This window comes from Amphiura filiformis, chromosome 7, assembly GCF_039555335.1.
Source record: "Amphiura filiformis chromosome 7, Afil_fr2py, whole genome shotgun sequence".
In the NCBI taxonomy this organism is placed as follows: Eukaryota; Metazoa; Echinodermata; class Ophiuroidea; order Amphilepidida; family Amphiuridae; genus Amphiura; species Amphiura filiformis.
The window spans coordinates 39,044,470-39,057,655 of record NC_092634.1 but is presented as its reverse complement, the minus strand read 5'-3'; the positions used below and the strand labels follow the sequence as shown (position 1 = coordinate 39,057,655).

The 13,186-nt window shown below is 37.3% G+C and overlaps 2 protein-coding genes across 2 annotated transcripts in view; both read left to right on the top strand.

Annotated features, from left to right (window-relative positions):
• Positions 1-4,254: 4,254 nt before the first annotated feature.
• On the top strand, positions 4,255-6,494 carry LOC140157142 (tripartite motif-containing protein 3-like). Its single transcript, XM_072180225.1, has one exon. The coding sequence runs from the start codon at positions 4,475-4,477 to the stop codon at positions 6,137-6,139; it is 1,665 nt and encodes a 554-aa protein (XP_072036326.1). The 5' UTR covers positions 4,255-4,474; the 3' UTR covers positions 6,140-6,494.
• Positions 6,495-11,808: 5,314 nt separating this feature from the next.
• The window catches only part of LOC140157141 (uncharacterized), a 38,574-nt gene continuing 37,196 nt past the window's right edge, over positions 11,809-13,186 (top strand). The window contains exon 1 of the mRNA XM_072180224.1: positions 11,809-12,108. Within this exon, the coding sequence (XP_072036325.1) occupies positions 11,922-12,108 (187 nt within the window). The 5' untranslated portion in view covers positions 11,809-11,921. The remainder of the gene's footprint in view (positions 12,109-13,186) is intronic.

Sequence of the window (13,186 nt, the reverse complement as noted above, 5' to 3'; positions counted from 1 at the left end):
ACCCAATATAGTATTTAACCCTTATTTTCTTCGGGATGTACACAGCTTCTGTTTTGTACCATGAAGAAGGTACAGGAAGCTCCTGCGCCCCACACTCTATTAAATCGGCCGATTGAAGTATGTCAATCTTTTTAACGATTGGTGATAGGAATCAATCTAAATAGATTGAAAAATATATTGAAATGTTTTTTGTTTCAACTCTCTTTGTAGACTGATTTCACTATCTAATCAAGTGTTACTCCTAATATAATGTAGGCCTACTGCCAAATGACATGTGTTGCTTATGTTTGAAAGAGATTTCAAACTGTTTTATAGTGAACATTTGCAATCTTTTTTTCAACTGGAGGACTTGTCCCTAATTTGGGACGGCGAAAGATTGAAAAACAATGAAAATCCTTTCTACTGAAAATTCAATCGAAAAAGATTTGCCCCTAACTTTAATTGCTAAAAGATTGTAAAAGATTGAGAATCACTCCTTTTGATTGAAAAAAAAGTTTGAATAATTCAAATCACCCGACTGAATATACAGTCGAAAACGATTTGTCCCTAATTCGGGACGGCGAGATTGAAAATTCGATCTTTTTGATTGAATATTCAATCGGGCAATTTAAGAGAGCTTCTTGTACACCTTATAAGGTACCCCAGTTGATACGGCCGGGTGCCGAAGCAGATCTTGTATCACAATCAGTACTTGGTCGTGTACGTAGGTTACCAGTCTGCTGTACATCGGTGCACTGAGCCCGGGGCACTGAGTTGCGATCAGAATAGGTTTACACAATATGTTCCTTTAATGTTTCCTGAGATACAGTGCCTGAGATATAAGGAGCAAAGAGATTCTTGGTAAATTGATATGGGTTGTTCAAGAAAGACTTTCTCTTTTGTTATGTGCACCCAAAATAATCCATAATATTATCTTATTAAAAGTTATGTATTTTGTTATTAGACATTAATTTTCATTTCTTCTGATATTTATCTCCATTGGTTTGTACATATAATATTCTGGAAACTCAATGGAAAATGCTTGTAAACCACTAGAATGATAATGATTGCCCCAGAAGTTTCTAGAACATTAAAAGTGTTAGCGCTATTGCATTATCCATGTACACAGGTGAATGATTCTGATTGGTGTGTGTTGATGTAATGAACTATTTTTAGAAATGCTTAGGAGAGTAATTGATTAGGGCAGCAGTATGAAGTTCTAAGAGGAAACACTGTGAAACTTATGTTAGCCAGTGGTGGTACAAAAGTTACCATAATGCATGAAGTCTTCAAACTTCGGATCGCGGTTCTTGTGTGTTGGAGAAAAGAAAATACGCCAAAGCCGGTAGATAATGCTTGATTATTGTATTGTTGACTCAACAAACGACAGACTGAAATATCTCAATCAACGAACCGTGGTATTCACTAACATAGTGTGTTATCTGTCTGTGAGCAGAAAGCTTGCTCAAGAGAACTTATGAGGAGCTTATGGTCAACATAGAAGACCATTTGGAAGATACTAGCACAGCAGCTAGGACAGTGAAAACATAGTCTTCAGGACTTGGACTTAGACTGTGGTAGACCAGGGGTTTCCCTTGGGTACACAGGATCTTGGACATTGCTAGATCTTGGATCAAGAACTGAGACCATCACCGGGATCTCACCAGACCGTCATCTTATCAAGATCGCCAGGTTTAGATAAGTAAGCATATAGCATTAAGTTCAATTATTGTATTTTGATTGGCAGCCATACTGCACTAATTAATAAATAATCATAAGTTGTTTGATATTAATGAAACAGCGTGCTACTTTCTCTTCGATGTTACATGCAAGATTTTCTCCATGATCAAAGTGATCGAATTGATCGAATTCCTTCAATACTTTCTCCTCTGACATTGCGATGCCATTTGAATTTGGCTTCCCTTTCAAATACTTCGTCTCAACAGAATGAGAACCAGTGGCTTTAATATGTATCTGTTCGAAACTTTGGTAGTATGTATGTTTTGTTTACTTGTCTTTGTAGGGTTAGTTTTTTACTATTGCAGTTTTAGTGCTCTCCTATGGTTTGTCTGTACTGCTCTAGTTCTAATCTTTCTTTGTCCTTGTCTTGTTTTCCACACCAAATAAAGACCAGCAGCAGTGGCGCAAACTTAGAAATTTAGTGAAACGTGAAATTGAAAAAGCTAAACTTCACTACCATGCCACCAGAATTAGGAACTTACACACAACAGAACCTAGGAAATGGCATCTACAAATTAGAACTGTTACAAACTCTAGTAAACCTGATCTCAAGATAAACATCCAGGGTATTGAAGACAAAGATTTGAAAGGCATTGCCAATGCTATTAATTCCAAGTTCGCTCATGTGTCTGATTGTTTAGATCCTCTTGACTGTAGCAGGTTACCATCTTATCTTCCTGCTGAAGAGCCAGTTCCTCAGTTATACCCATGGTATAAGTTTATGCTGAGTTAAGCAAACTTAAATCTGCCAAATCTTGTGGCCCTGATCAAGTTCCGCCCAAACTGGCCAAATAGTTTGCATATGAGTTAAGTGTGCCTCTTACCGATATTTTGAATACTTCATATCGTGAGGGTTATGTTCCTGAGCAGTGGAAGAAGGCAATTGTCATCCCTATTCCTAAACAGTACCCACCAAATATTGACAAGTTGAGACCTGTTTCGCTCACATCAATTGTTGCCAAAATAGCTGAAGGTTTCATTACTGATTGGGTTCTAAATGATATTCAAAATGATATTGACATCCGCCAATATGGTAATGTAAAAAGAGTGTCAACTTCTCATTATTTAGTTTCTCTTGTTCATTATCTTTTCCAGGGAGCGGAGAGGAGTCGCAATATAGGGACAGTGGTACCTTGTCGACCACACCCTTCTTATTGGTAAGATCGTCGATATGGGAGTCCGTAGGTCCATTGTTCCTTGGATTTGCGATTTCCTCCGCAACCGTCAACAGTGTGTCAGATACAACAGTGTACTTTCAGATTATTCAACTCTTCATGGTGGTGTACCCCAGAGTACAAAATTTGGCCCAATTGGGTTTCAAATTCTTATAAATGAAGCTGCCCAAGAAGCTGGTAGTCGCTGTTGGAAATATGTTGATGACTTGACATTTGCTGAGAATTTTTCCGGTGGTTGTGTTAGTTCACTTCAGGATGATCTTGATCAGTTCTCAGAGTGGGCTAGTGACAGCCACCTGAAATTGAATCCCAGCAAGTGTCAAGCCATGCAAATTGCTTTTTCTAATCCATTGCCACCACATCGCGACTTAAGAATTGGTACTGAGCCACTATCATACGTCACCGAAGCCAAAGTTCTTGGTTTGTGGCTACAGGACAACCTTAAATGGAATGTCCAGATGGACGCGATGTTAAAAAAGGCTAATTCCCGGTTGTTCATGCTACGAACCTTGAAATGCTTTGGTTTCTCCACTCAAGAGCTTGGTGTCGTATGTAGTGGATATGTCAGGCCAATTCTTGAGTACGCCGATGTGGTGTGGCATTCTGGTATCTCAGCTAAGCAGAGCAATGAAATAGAAGCCATTCAAAAACGTGCATGCAGAACAATCCTGGGTCGGCACTATTTATCCTATAGTGATGCGCTTAAAGTTTGCAAGCTTGACACCCTTTCTGATAGGAGGGAGGAGCACTGTCTTAGGTTCGCCGAAGGGCTTGCCAAAACTGATCGAACAAGTTCTCTCATCCCTCCTACCAGAAAGGAGTGTCATGGCCGTTCTTTGCGTAGCAGTAATAATTTTTCTCAGTTTAGGACCAGGACTATTCGTTACAGAAATAATCCTCTTCCTTTTTTGTTGATATTCTTAATAAATAAGTTGTGCTTTTTCTTTGCCACCCAGAGTTGTTCTGCATGCTATATTTTTCTATGCTAATCTTTTCATGTCATTTTATAATGTTAAAAAGTGTAATATTAAGATAAAAGTTTTTACTGTGACTTTTATATATGCAATTTTCTTAAATAATGTAATTCAAATTGTATATTTTTGTGTGTTTCTTATCATGTGCAATTTTTTGCTTAAATATTTAATTCTGATAAAGATAATATATGTCGATACCTTTAATTTGGAAACCTTGTGAACTGTTGTTTCCCTCCAAACATAAAAACATTTGACAGAAAACGTTTAAATCAATGTCGGGTTTAAAAGGGTACAAAACATTTTAATAACATTCAGAAAACAATTTTGAAAACTTCATGCAAAACATTCCCACGGGACTAGTCGACCTTCTGAAAGAATTTCAGAAAGCCTCAACCAAAGACTACGGAACGGCTTTCACCTTTGTACTGTGCATGCACGGTCGTGGGTCAATCTGCGTATATTTCACAGGATGCTTCACTGGGCTTCACTGGCAATGTAACATGCACTAATAATAGACAGCAGAGCAGGTGGTGGTACGGATGTGCCGTACATTGTGATAAAAAGCTTGCATCCCAGAACAACATAACCAGAAATACAGTAGTGACAATGGCGTCGATGCCATCGTTTCAGTCACGAAAGCAGGAGGAATTCAAGGAAGAATTTTTAACGTGCCCAATCTGCGCCGAGTCATACGATGACAGTAAACATAAAGCTAAGTGTCTACCTTGCTTGCATTCCTTCTGTGCTTCTTGCTTACAACGTTACATCAAGGAAAGAAAGTCATTTGCTTGTCCAAAATGTCGGCAGACTGTGCAGCTTGAGACAGAAGGTGACTTAAGCAGTCTTCCTAATAACTTCATCGTAGAGAATTTAAAAGAATATCACGATATATTTAACCTATGTGTACCTTGTGGCAACTGTGATGATGGTGAAAACGCGGTTAGTTTTTGTCATGATTGTGTTTGTTTTGTGTGCCAGGGATGCGTTGATATGCACCAGAAAATGCGTAGTTTACGAGGTCATAGCTTGTCTACAATGACTGAACTACGGGAGAAGAAGTGCAACCCAATGTCACTATGTCAACAGCGATGTGAAAAACATCCCAAACAAGAAATGACTCTATACTGCCAAGACGAGTCCTGCAAGGTTCCAGTGTGCCCTACCTGTGCCCACGTGGAACATCGCGGTCATGATTTGGTATACATTGAAGTTACCGTGGAAAAAACGACCGAAGAACTTCAAGGAGCAGCCGGTAAAGTAAGAGCACAGCTTGAAGAATTGACTCTCATCAAAACAGCGATCAAGCAAGCACAGAGTCGTCTCATGTTGAGCTTCAGGCAGAAAGAGACTGAAATGCAGGGTACTGTGGAAGAACTCCATCGCATGATCGATTTACGTAAGGAAGAAGCTTGCACTAAGATGGATGACTTGTTCAAAAATGAAGAAAAACGTCTCGAAGAATATGAGAAATCTGTGGACATGTTATCCTTTCAGATGTCCAGCGCGTGTGAATATACAGAAAGTTCATGTTCCATCAACCATCATGTGCAGCTGTTAGATTCCAGCAGACATATTATGCAACGTTTGCAGGAACTGCAGAGCACACCACTTCCAATGGCAGAAATTGAGAGCAAAGAGTTTGTCGTCAGCGAAAAGCACGTTGTGGCCATGGGTCAGTTCCAAGATTCCATTAAAAATCTCTGCGACTTGACATTGGTCGTTTCGAAGTCACCCACCTCGGAATCATTCTCATCTCCAGATGTTGAGTTCCCTCCTCCACCAAAAATAAACTTTGCAACGTATGAAGAAGGTTCCAAATCAAACTCCAATGAATCATCTGTTGAAGTACCTCCACAGACCAAAACGCCATCTAGTGAAAAGACCAAAAAGCTATCTGGTAAGAACACCAAAAAGCCACCTGCAAAGAAGGTCGTCAATGAGCCACCACAACCAGCTGTTGATACTGACCAGTGCACAATAACATTAGATCCAAATCCATGGAGAGGAAAGCCCTGCAAGGCAGAGGTCACCACTGTGAACTCGGACAATAAGCCAATTCCTCGAGGTGGAGCAAAGGTTCAAGCTTCCTTGAAATGGGCAAAGTCTCAAATGGGAGGATTACCCTGTCCTGTTGTAGATCATGACAATGGTACTTACACTATTACATACACACCGTTGCTTTATGGAGACAATGAGCTGGCAGTGTATATTAATGATACATCAATGGAAGGTAGTCCATTTATAGTGATAGCAGGACAAGAAAACAGCTAGAGGACAGGTGTCAAACATGAAGAGCTGAACAATAAATTCTTACGTTGACAGTATATTAGTTTTATCGTGTCAGTGTAAGACATGTTCGTGACTGTAATAGCATGGTTATTATGCTAAAAGCTACGATTGAATTGAAATATCATACATGAAAATGACAGCTAACTAATTTGACTTTGTATCACAACGAATCTTAAAAAGTTCGTGGATCCAATATTTTATACATCTAATGCATAGCTATTTTCACATTTGCTTCCCCTAAATCGTGCTACAGCATTCTAGTACAAAATGGCATTAGGATTATTTAATTAATATCCTTGTGGAAATATACTACATATGTACATTAAGAAGAAAAAAAGGACAAAATCACGTTGTTGGGCAGGAAAAAGCTTCTATGTGTCATTGACCCCTGAACATGTATAAAGTAAAACCTCCTATGTAACCTCTTGGCAATTTTGTTTTAAACCTGTTCAAGGGCCACAAGAACATAGGAGGTTTTTCCTGCCCAACAGGAAATTCGTTGTTATTCCATTCACGGATAGCTACAGATATATCGACGTGCAGTGCACGTGCCCCCAATTTATTTGAAAATGTAGTAAATCCCACAGGAAAAATGCCGAAAAACGGCTTGTGCTCCCCAATTAGGCCCGGTTTCCCCCTTCCATCATGGACTTTCGGTTCATGATGATGAAATGTGATAATTATCGTGTTGCTGAAGACCTATTATTTTGCTGATTGCAAAATCAAACACAATTATTTGTTTCGCTTAAGGGATCTGGAATTAGCGTTTTGAGCGTTTCGACAGTATTTTTTGTGGGATATGAGAGCACATCAGACATATTGAATTGCATTCTGAATACGAAGAATGTCTTTCTGATATCACATAATTTTCATTTTGGAAATTCATGATATAAAACAAATTTTTTGATATATAACAGTCCTCGAAATAAATTATATAAATCTAATAATATATTCTTAAAGTGTATGTAGCTGGGAGAAAAGCCGACGGTCAATTGAAAATTTTGACCTTTCATATTGAAAATATGGATTTTTTTCCCAAAAAGACCTAATTTTTTTTGGTGTTTTGGGAAAAATCCATATCTTCAATATACGAAAGATCAAAATTTTCAATTGATCGTCGGCTGTTCATCCCACCTACATACACTTTAAGTATAAATCATCAGATATATAAAGTTTACTTCGAGTACTGTTAAATATCAAAAATATCAATTTTTAATTATTTGCCATAAAATGTGTATTACATTGCGAATTTCAAAATATCAAAATTATTTGATATCAGAAGGACATTCTTCGTATTCAGAATATGTCTGATGTGCTCTATATGTCCCACAATAAATACTGTCCAAACGTTCACACCCCACCCCTTAATTGAGTCACATAATTTATTTACTTTGATATCAAAACAACCCGTACTTTGGAATCGATCAGCATTGCAAATCAGCAAATGTTAGCTATACGTGTGTTGAGTATAATAATATTATTTGAAGTAAATATAATCTGGTCTTGCATTAGGAGCGTATTGTTGTTGAGCTATGTTACGGTCCCCAAAATAAGCCAAATCTTTAAAGGCCATGGGGTGTGAAATATTCTCAAATAGTAACATTTAACTTTCTAGTGTTGAGAGTACACTGTACATGTAATGTAATGTAATGTAATGTAATGTAATGTAATGTAATGTAATGTAATTTAATGAAATGTAATGTAATGTAATGTAATGTAATGTAATGTAATGTAAAGTAATGTAATGTAATGTAATGTATAAATATACTGCGCCAATAAAGTATCCTTACACTTAGAAAAAAAATCACAATTTCAAAACTGAACAATATTGGGGTAAATTTGTTTTTAATCTAATCCTGCACATTTTGAAACCCCGTTGAATCCAATGTGACTTCAAGAAGCCAAGTTTAAAAGTGACACACTAGCCTATTCAAAACACCACGGACTAGACATTTGGTTTGATAGAGGTAAATTGCTCATTTGTGTGTGCCTTTAATTGAAAACAAAAGGAACGAAAGAAAACTGAAACAAAAGAGCTGACAAATAAAATGCAAGTTATTGAAAAGTACAGAGAAATAAAAACTGAAATGAATACTGCTTTAAATAAAGTTTCATTGAAGAAACTGTGTAGTCTCTTTGTTGCGCTTGTTGGAATATTTTTGCGCCTTGTATAGACCAATTTGTCACTTTTAAAACGGGACCTTCGTCTATTCAATTGCTTGTAACTTTACTTCTTGAGGTCACATTTGATTTTTTTGATTCATGGGTCTTTGTAACACGAAACACGTTCACATCTAGGGGTCAATCAAGAAGAGCAAACATGAATGCCTTCGGATTGTTCTGTTGATGAGTGCATTAAATACCATTATTTTTAGGTTGAAATATAGTTGAACATAGTTTGAAGGTTTTCAAGCCGCAAATTAGTTTGTCGCACTCGTATAGCAACATGAGTATGAGATGTTTTTATGAGATGCCCACCGATCAAACTTTCAAATCTTTCCGGTAACGAAACTGGAAAAATCCGGGCAATTTCCTATTTCGGCTGCATTTCGGCTGCATGGTTAACCCTCGTCCTACTGAGCCGGTGGGTGTGTGTTGGGAGGGGGGGGGGGGTAGGTTGGTTGGGGGCGTGTTTATGGGTGTGTGCGACCCCCAATTTTCTATTATAAACGTCATATACGGTTATATTTATTACCAATGTATATATAGCTAGGGGTCTCCTCTATTCAGTTATACCTAAATATGTACAAACATTCCCCACATAACGTCATAATGTAGGTGCGCCGTCAAGCCCTTGCATCGGGGCTTGAGATTGGAATTCCAGTTTCCTTTCTTCTTCTTCTTCTTTCTTGGTTGAGTCGGCAGATCCAGACTTAGCTGTACTATTAAACGCCAACTTATCCAGGAACCAAGGACTGAGTGCTGATATCAGAACCGGGGACGGTCTCCCTTCTCTTTTCGAATAGCTCTGACACTTTAACGTGCACAGGGATGAATCCTCCTGAACACGGGACCAACGGCTTTACGTGACTTCCGAATCACGGACGAAGCACATACACTACCTATATCTGCACGTGCTAAGCAGTGTATGGGGGTGAGAAGAAATTCTTCAATTAAATTATGAAATTAAATTATTGAGCTTAATTGAAGGATTCCCGACTATATAGGAACTTTTTGGGAGGGAAGAGAATTTTCACCTAAGGTAAGCCCAAGGCTCGAACCCTCGTCGATCGTATCTCCCGGCAGCGCAACGCCTTAACCACTTGGCCATCTCGTCCGCTCTCACGAAGTAAGGACTAAGAGTAAAATTGAGAGTGGCCTTCTCTCCTTTCTCCTTTTCCTTGCTATTTTCTTCCATTTCTTGCTTTGTTTATCAAAGCTATCTAGCCCAGCATGCATTTTATTAACATACACTTTTTTTTTTTTTTTTTTTTATAGTATGAGCTTGGAACGGTCCATGGATTTCCCATGGATTAGCATGTGTTCCTCACGGGCCAACCTGGGGTAAACAAACAATAAACATACAAACATTCTGGCTATGCACAAAACTATAGTTAAAATAGATATTTGGCTAAGAATGCGATTTTCATCGGACTTTCTCCACACTGTGGAAGGAAAAACTATTTCAACCTAACTACCAAGTAAAAAGTCGACACCTCTTGGATATTTTGAAGTTTAAAATTATGGCTTTTACTGTAGAAACCTATGATGTGGTCCTCACCAACCCCCTTCTAATGGTCATTTTTGAAACACCCTTCTATGATCATTTTTGATGGTCAGTGCTATCCCAAGGTAATGTGCTGGGTCCGTGCTGGGGTAAAACTTTTATCACTAAAATGAGCGCAAAGGATGGATCTACGATTAGTATAAGTCGTTTGGGTGTAAATACCAGCGGGTTTTTATGCCGGATGAAAAACCTTAGGTGGGGTGGTTGGTTCAATGGCAACTTCGTAGTGCTAGGCTTTTAAAATACAGAAGAAAAGAAAAGATATAATTAGAAGAAAAGATGGAATGTTTGACGACAAAGGTCAACACATGATAATACATAACGGTATTGTTCTTGTTTTATTGTTATTGTTTATAAAAGTTAAACTCGTGTCACTATTACTTTATATTAAGCTGTTACTGGATTTTATATGTTTTAGTGGGGTTTTTTTTCACGGCCTCCTCGTCACCCCTTTTCACCTTTCTTAATGATAATTTATTCAATTTGAACTTACTTCTTAAAAAACATAACTATTAATTATATAACCATTATGAAACGGAAGATGGTGAAGTTGAATTTTTGCATAAGATACATTTTAACACTTATAATAATCATTTTATGCAAAAGAAAACAACAACAAAAAAACACCAAAAAAAACAAAAATCTATTCCAAGAACCAAAAAAACAAAACAAAACAAAACAAAACGCAGAAATTACATTACATAAAATGACAATGGCAACGGCGCGGTGTGATTGGTTGCTAACCTGCGCCGTACGGCATTTTTGGTCTGGTTGACAGGACGTCAGACGCAAACTAGGCTTTTTTTTAAATTCGGTTCGGTCTTCAATTATATCTTGATTTTGATTTAACCTGATCGTGATTCTGTTTTTTCAAAATTCATCGTTCTACGCTGAAACACCCTCGAGCGATTTGCACTCACATATATACAAATACTAGATTATTTATTTATAAATTCTTGAAATTGAATACTAGTATAATACATTTTGATTTACGTATGTAATCTTTTGGTATTATTTCTATTCTTTTATTCTATCTATTTAAACCTACATTTTTTGATTTACATTAATGATAATTATTATTATTGTAATACATTCTAATAGTAATACACGTCTGTGAAAAATGTGTCGTCATAGAACCATTTATTACTCGCGGGAAGTTACAGCTGAAATGAAGGCTAAATGAGTACATAATTATGTACAATTTTTAATGTATCCGAAAGTTCCGAAATTATGAGGAATCCAATTTGATTGAGTTTTGGAAAATGCAAGAGGGAATTGAATCACATTTTATTGCCCAAAATAGTGGCGCATTTATCCTGAAAGTCGCCCAATTCTTCATAATATCATCTCACCATACTCATATAGAACAATATTGTTTGGAATTCCCGAGTTCTGTGTCTCATACAGGATTTGAAAAACGACGAGACAAGAAGGCATTACATCTTTCTTACTTCCCTTTCTTTCCCGTGCCTTTTTAGTACTAAAAACGTTGAGGAAAAAACTGTCTTACTTGCTTGATGTAGCATCCGAGTCACGTAAAGGCTCAGATCATATCCGCTATGAGAATACAGTTACGATGATGATGTGTCGACACATCATAAAGGAATTTTTCCGGTCACAACTTTGACGACTTTGCCATTTTTTGAAGGAAATAGTTTCCCACCACCCGTAATGCAGGGCATGCCAGCGTTTTTCGGAGATGCTTGATCATTACGACGCTGAGTCTTTCGCAGTAAAAATTAACATGCGGGGCCTTAATATCTCGAACTATGTAAAATTAAAATGAGTCAAATTCATCAAGAACCATGTGAAATTAAAATGAGCCAAATTTACACAATATACAACTCAGCCTAAAGGTAACCTTTATACGCTTCAATTGGTACACTTTTTGCAATTGTTCGAAAATCTATCAACAAAGGGTGAATGTGCATATTAACGGTCACGTACGAAATAGACAAACACCGAAAGAGACAGACAGAGAATTTTGCTCTAACTTGACAAAAGAACCATTGCAAGAGACCAAATCTATCTGCAATCATGGAACCTGCTAATTCCGAAAAGGAGCTGTACATAAAAGACAAATCTGGGGGTGCTGGAAATGGTAAACTGTATCTTTTGCTGTCAGTTGCTGCGGTATGTTTTGCCTTTGCGGCCTTCGTTATTGCCATTGTCAGTCTGTCCAAACAGAACGGATCATCAGCATCACCTAGCGTGGTTAACGTAGGTAAGATTTGATTCAATATGTTTGCTGTCAGTAAGTCAGCAGTTGCTGACAGGATCCTTTTGCTATCTTGGTTTTCCCCCTACTTTTCTTATTTTAATAACGATAGAAGATATTGACATTGTGACTCTTTGTACGAGTAGTAGGACATCTGAGCCTCTCGGGTCCAAAGATTTTTGAACAATCAATAGCCAAAATGTAAGAGTATTTACAGGGACCAAAATGTAATAAATATCTTGACCGCTGGGGCTTAACTTTTTAAGTTTACGACCATATAAAGCCGAAATTATAAAAAAAAAAAAAGAAAGAAAGAAAGAAAAATATTTACTGGGATGCTAAGGTATCGGCAAAGACCCTTGCTGAGCTCTAGTAACTAAGCTCTACTTGGTATCACACACTCATGGAAACCATAGTGTGAACTAGATATCTCATTTGAACAATTTGACCAGGCAGGACTACAATAGTCAAAAGTGGGCATAACAATGGCATTTGCAAGCACAATAACATATAATTGTAGTATAATATTTAACACGTTTTATAATACCACACCGTTTTGAGATATCTGCTGACAATTTACCTACATGTTCTGGCCAAGACATTAAAGAATCAAAAACAACAACACTAAGGTATTATTGATTAACACGCTCAATACGATCATTGTTGCAATTCAAAGTAATATCATTAAATTTATCAAGAATATGTGTACCAATTACCATGATGTTTTTTTCACATTTAAAGTGAGGTTGTTATTTTGAAACCAACTAGCTACTAGTATTTTAAGTAAGTTTGATCGAAGCTCAGATTCAAGAATATTTTTAGATTTTCATAAAGAAGAGTTGTGTCATATGCGTACATAGTACATTTACAGGTTATATTGTCAGGAAGACGGTTACAACAATAATGCAAAGAGGTGGCCCAAGTATTGAGCCTTGAGGAATGCCAATATTCATAAGATTGAAATCAGAAATGCAAGAATTAATATTTACAACCTGATCTGTTACAAAGATATGATCTAATCCATTCTAATGAAAATACAATAAATAAATAACCACACAGTTTTTCAAGCAGGACATGATTCATT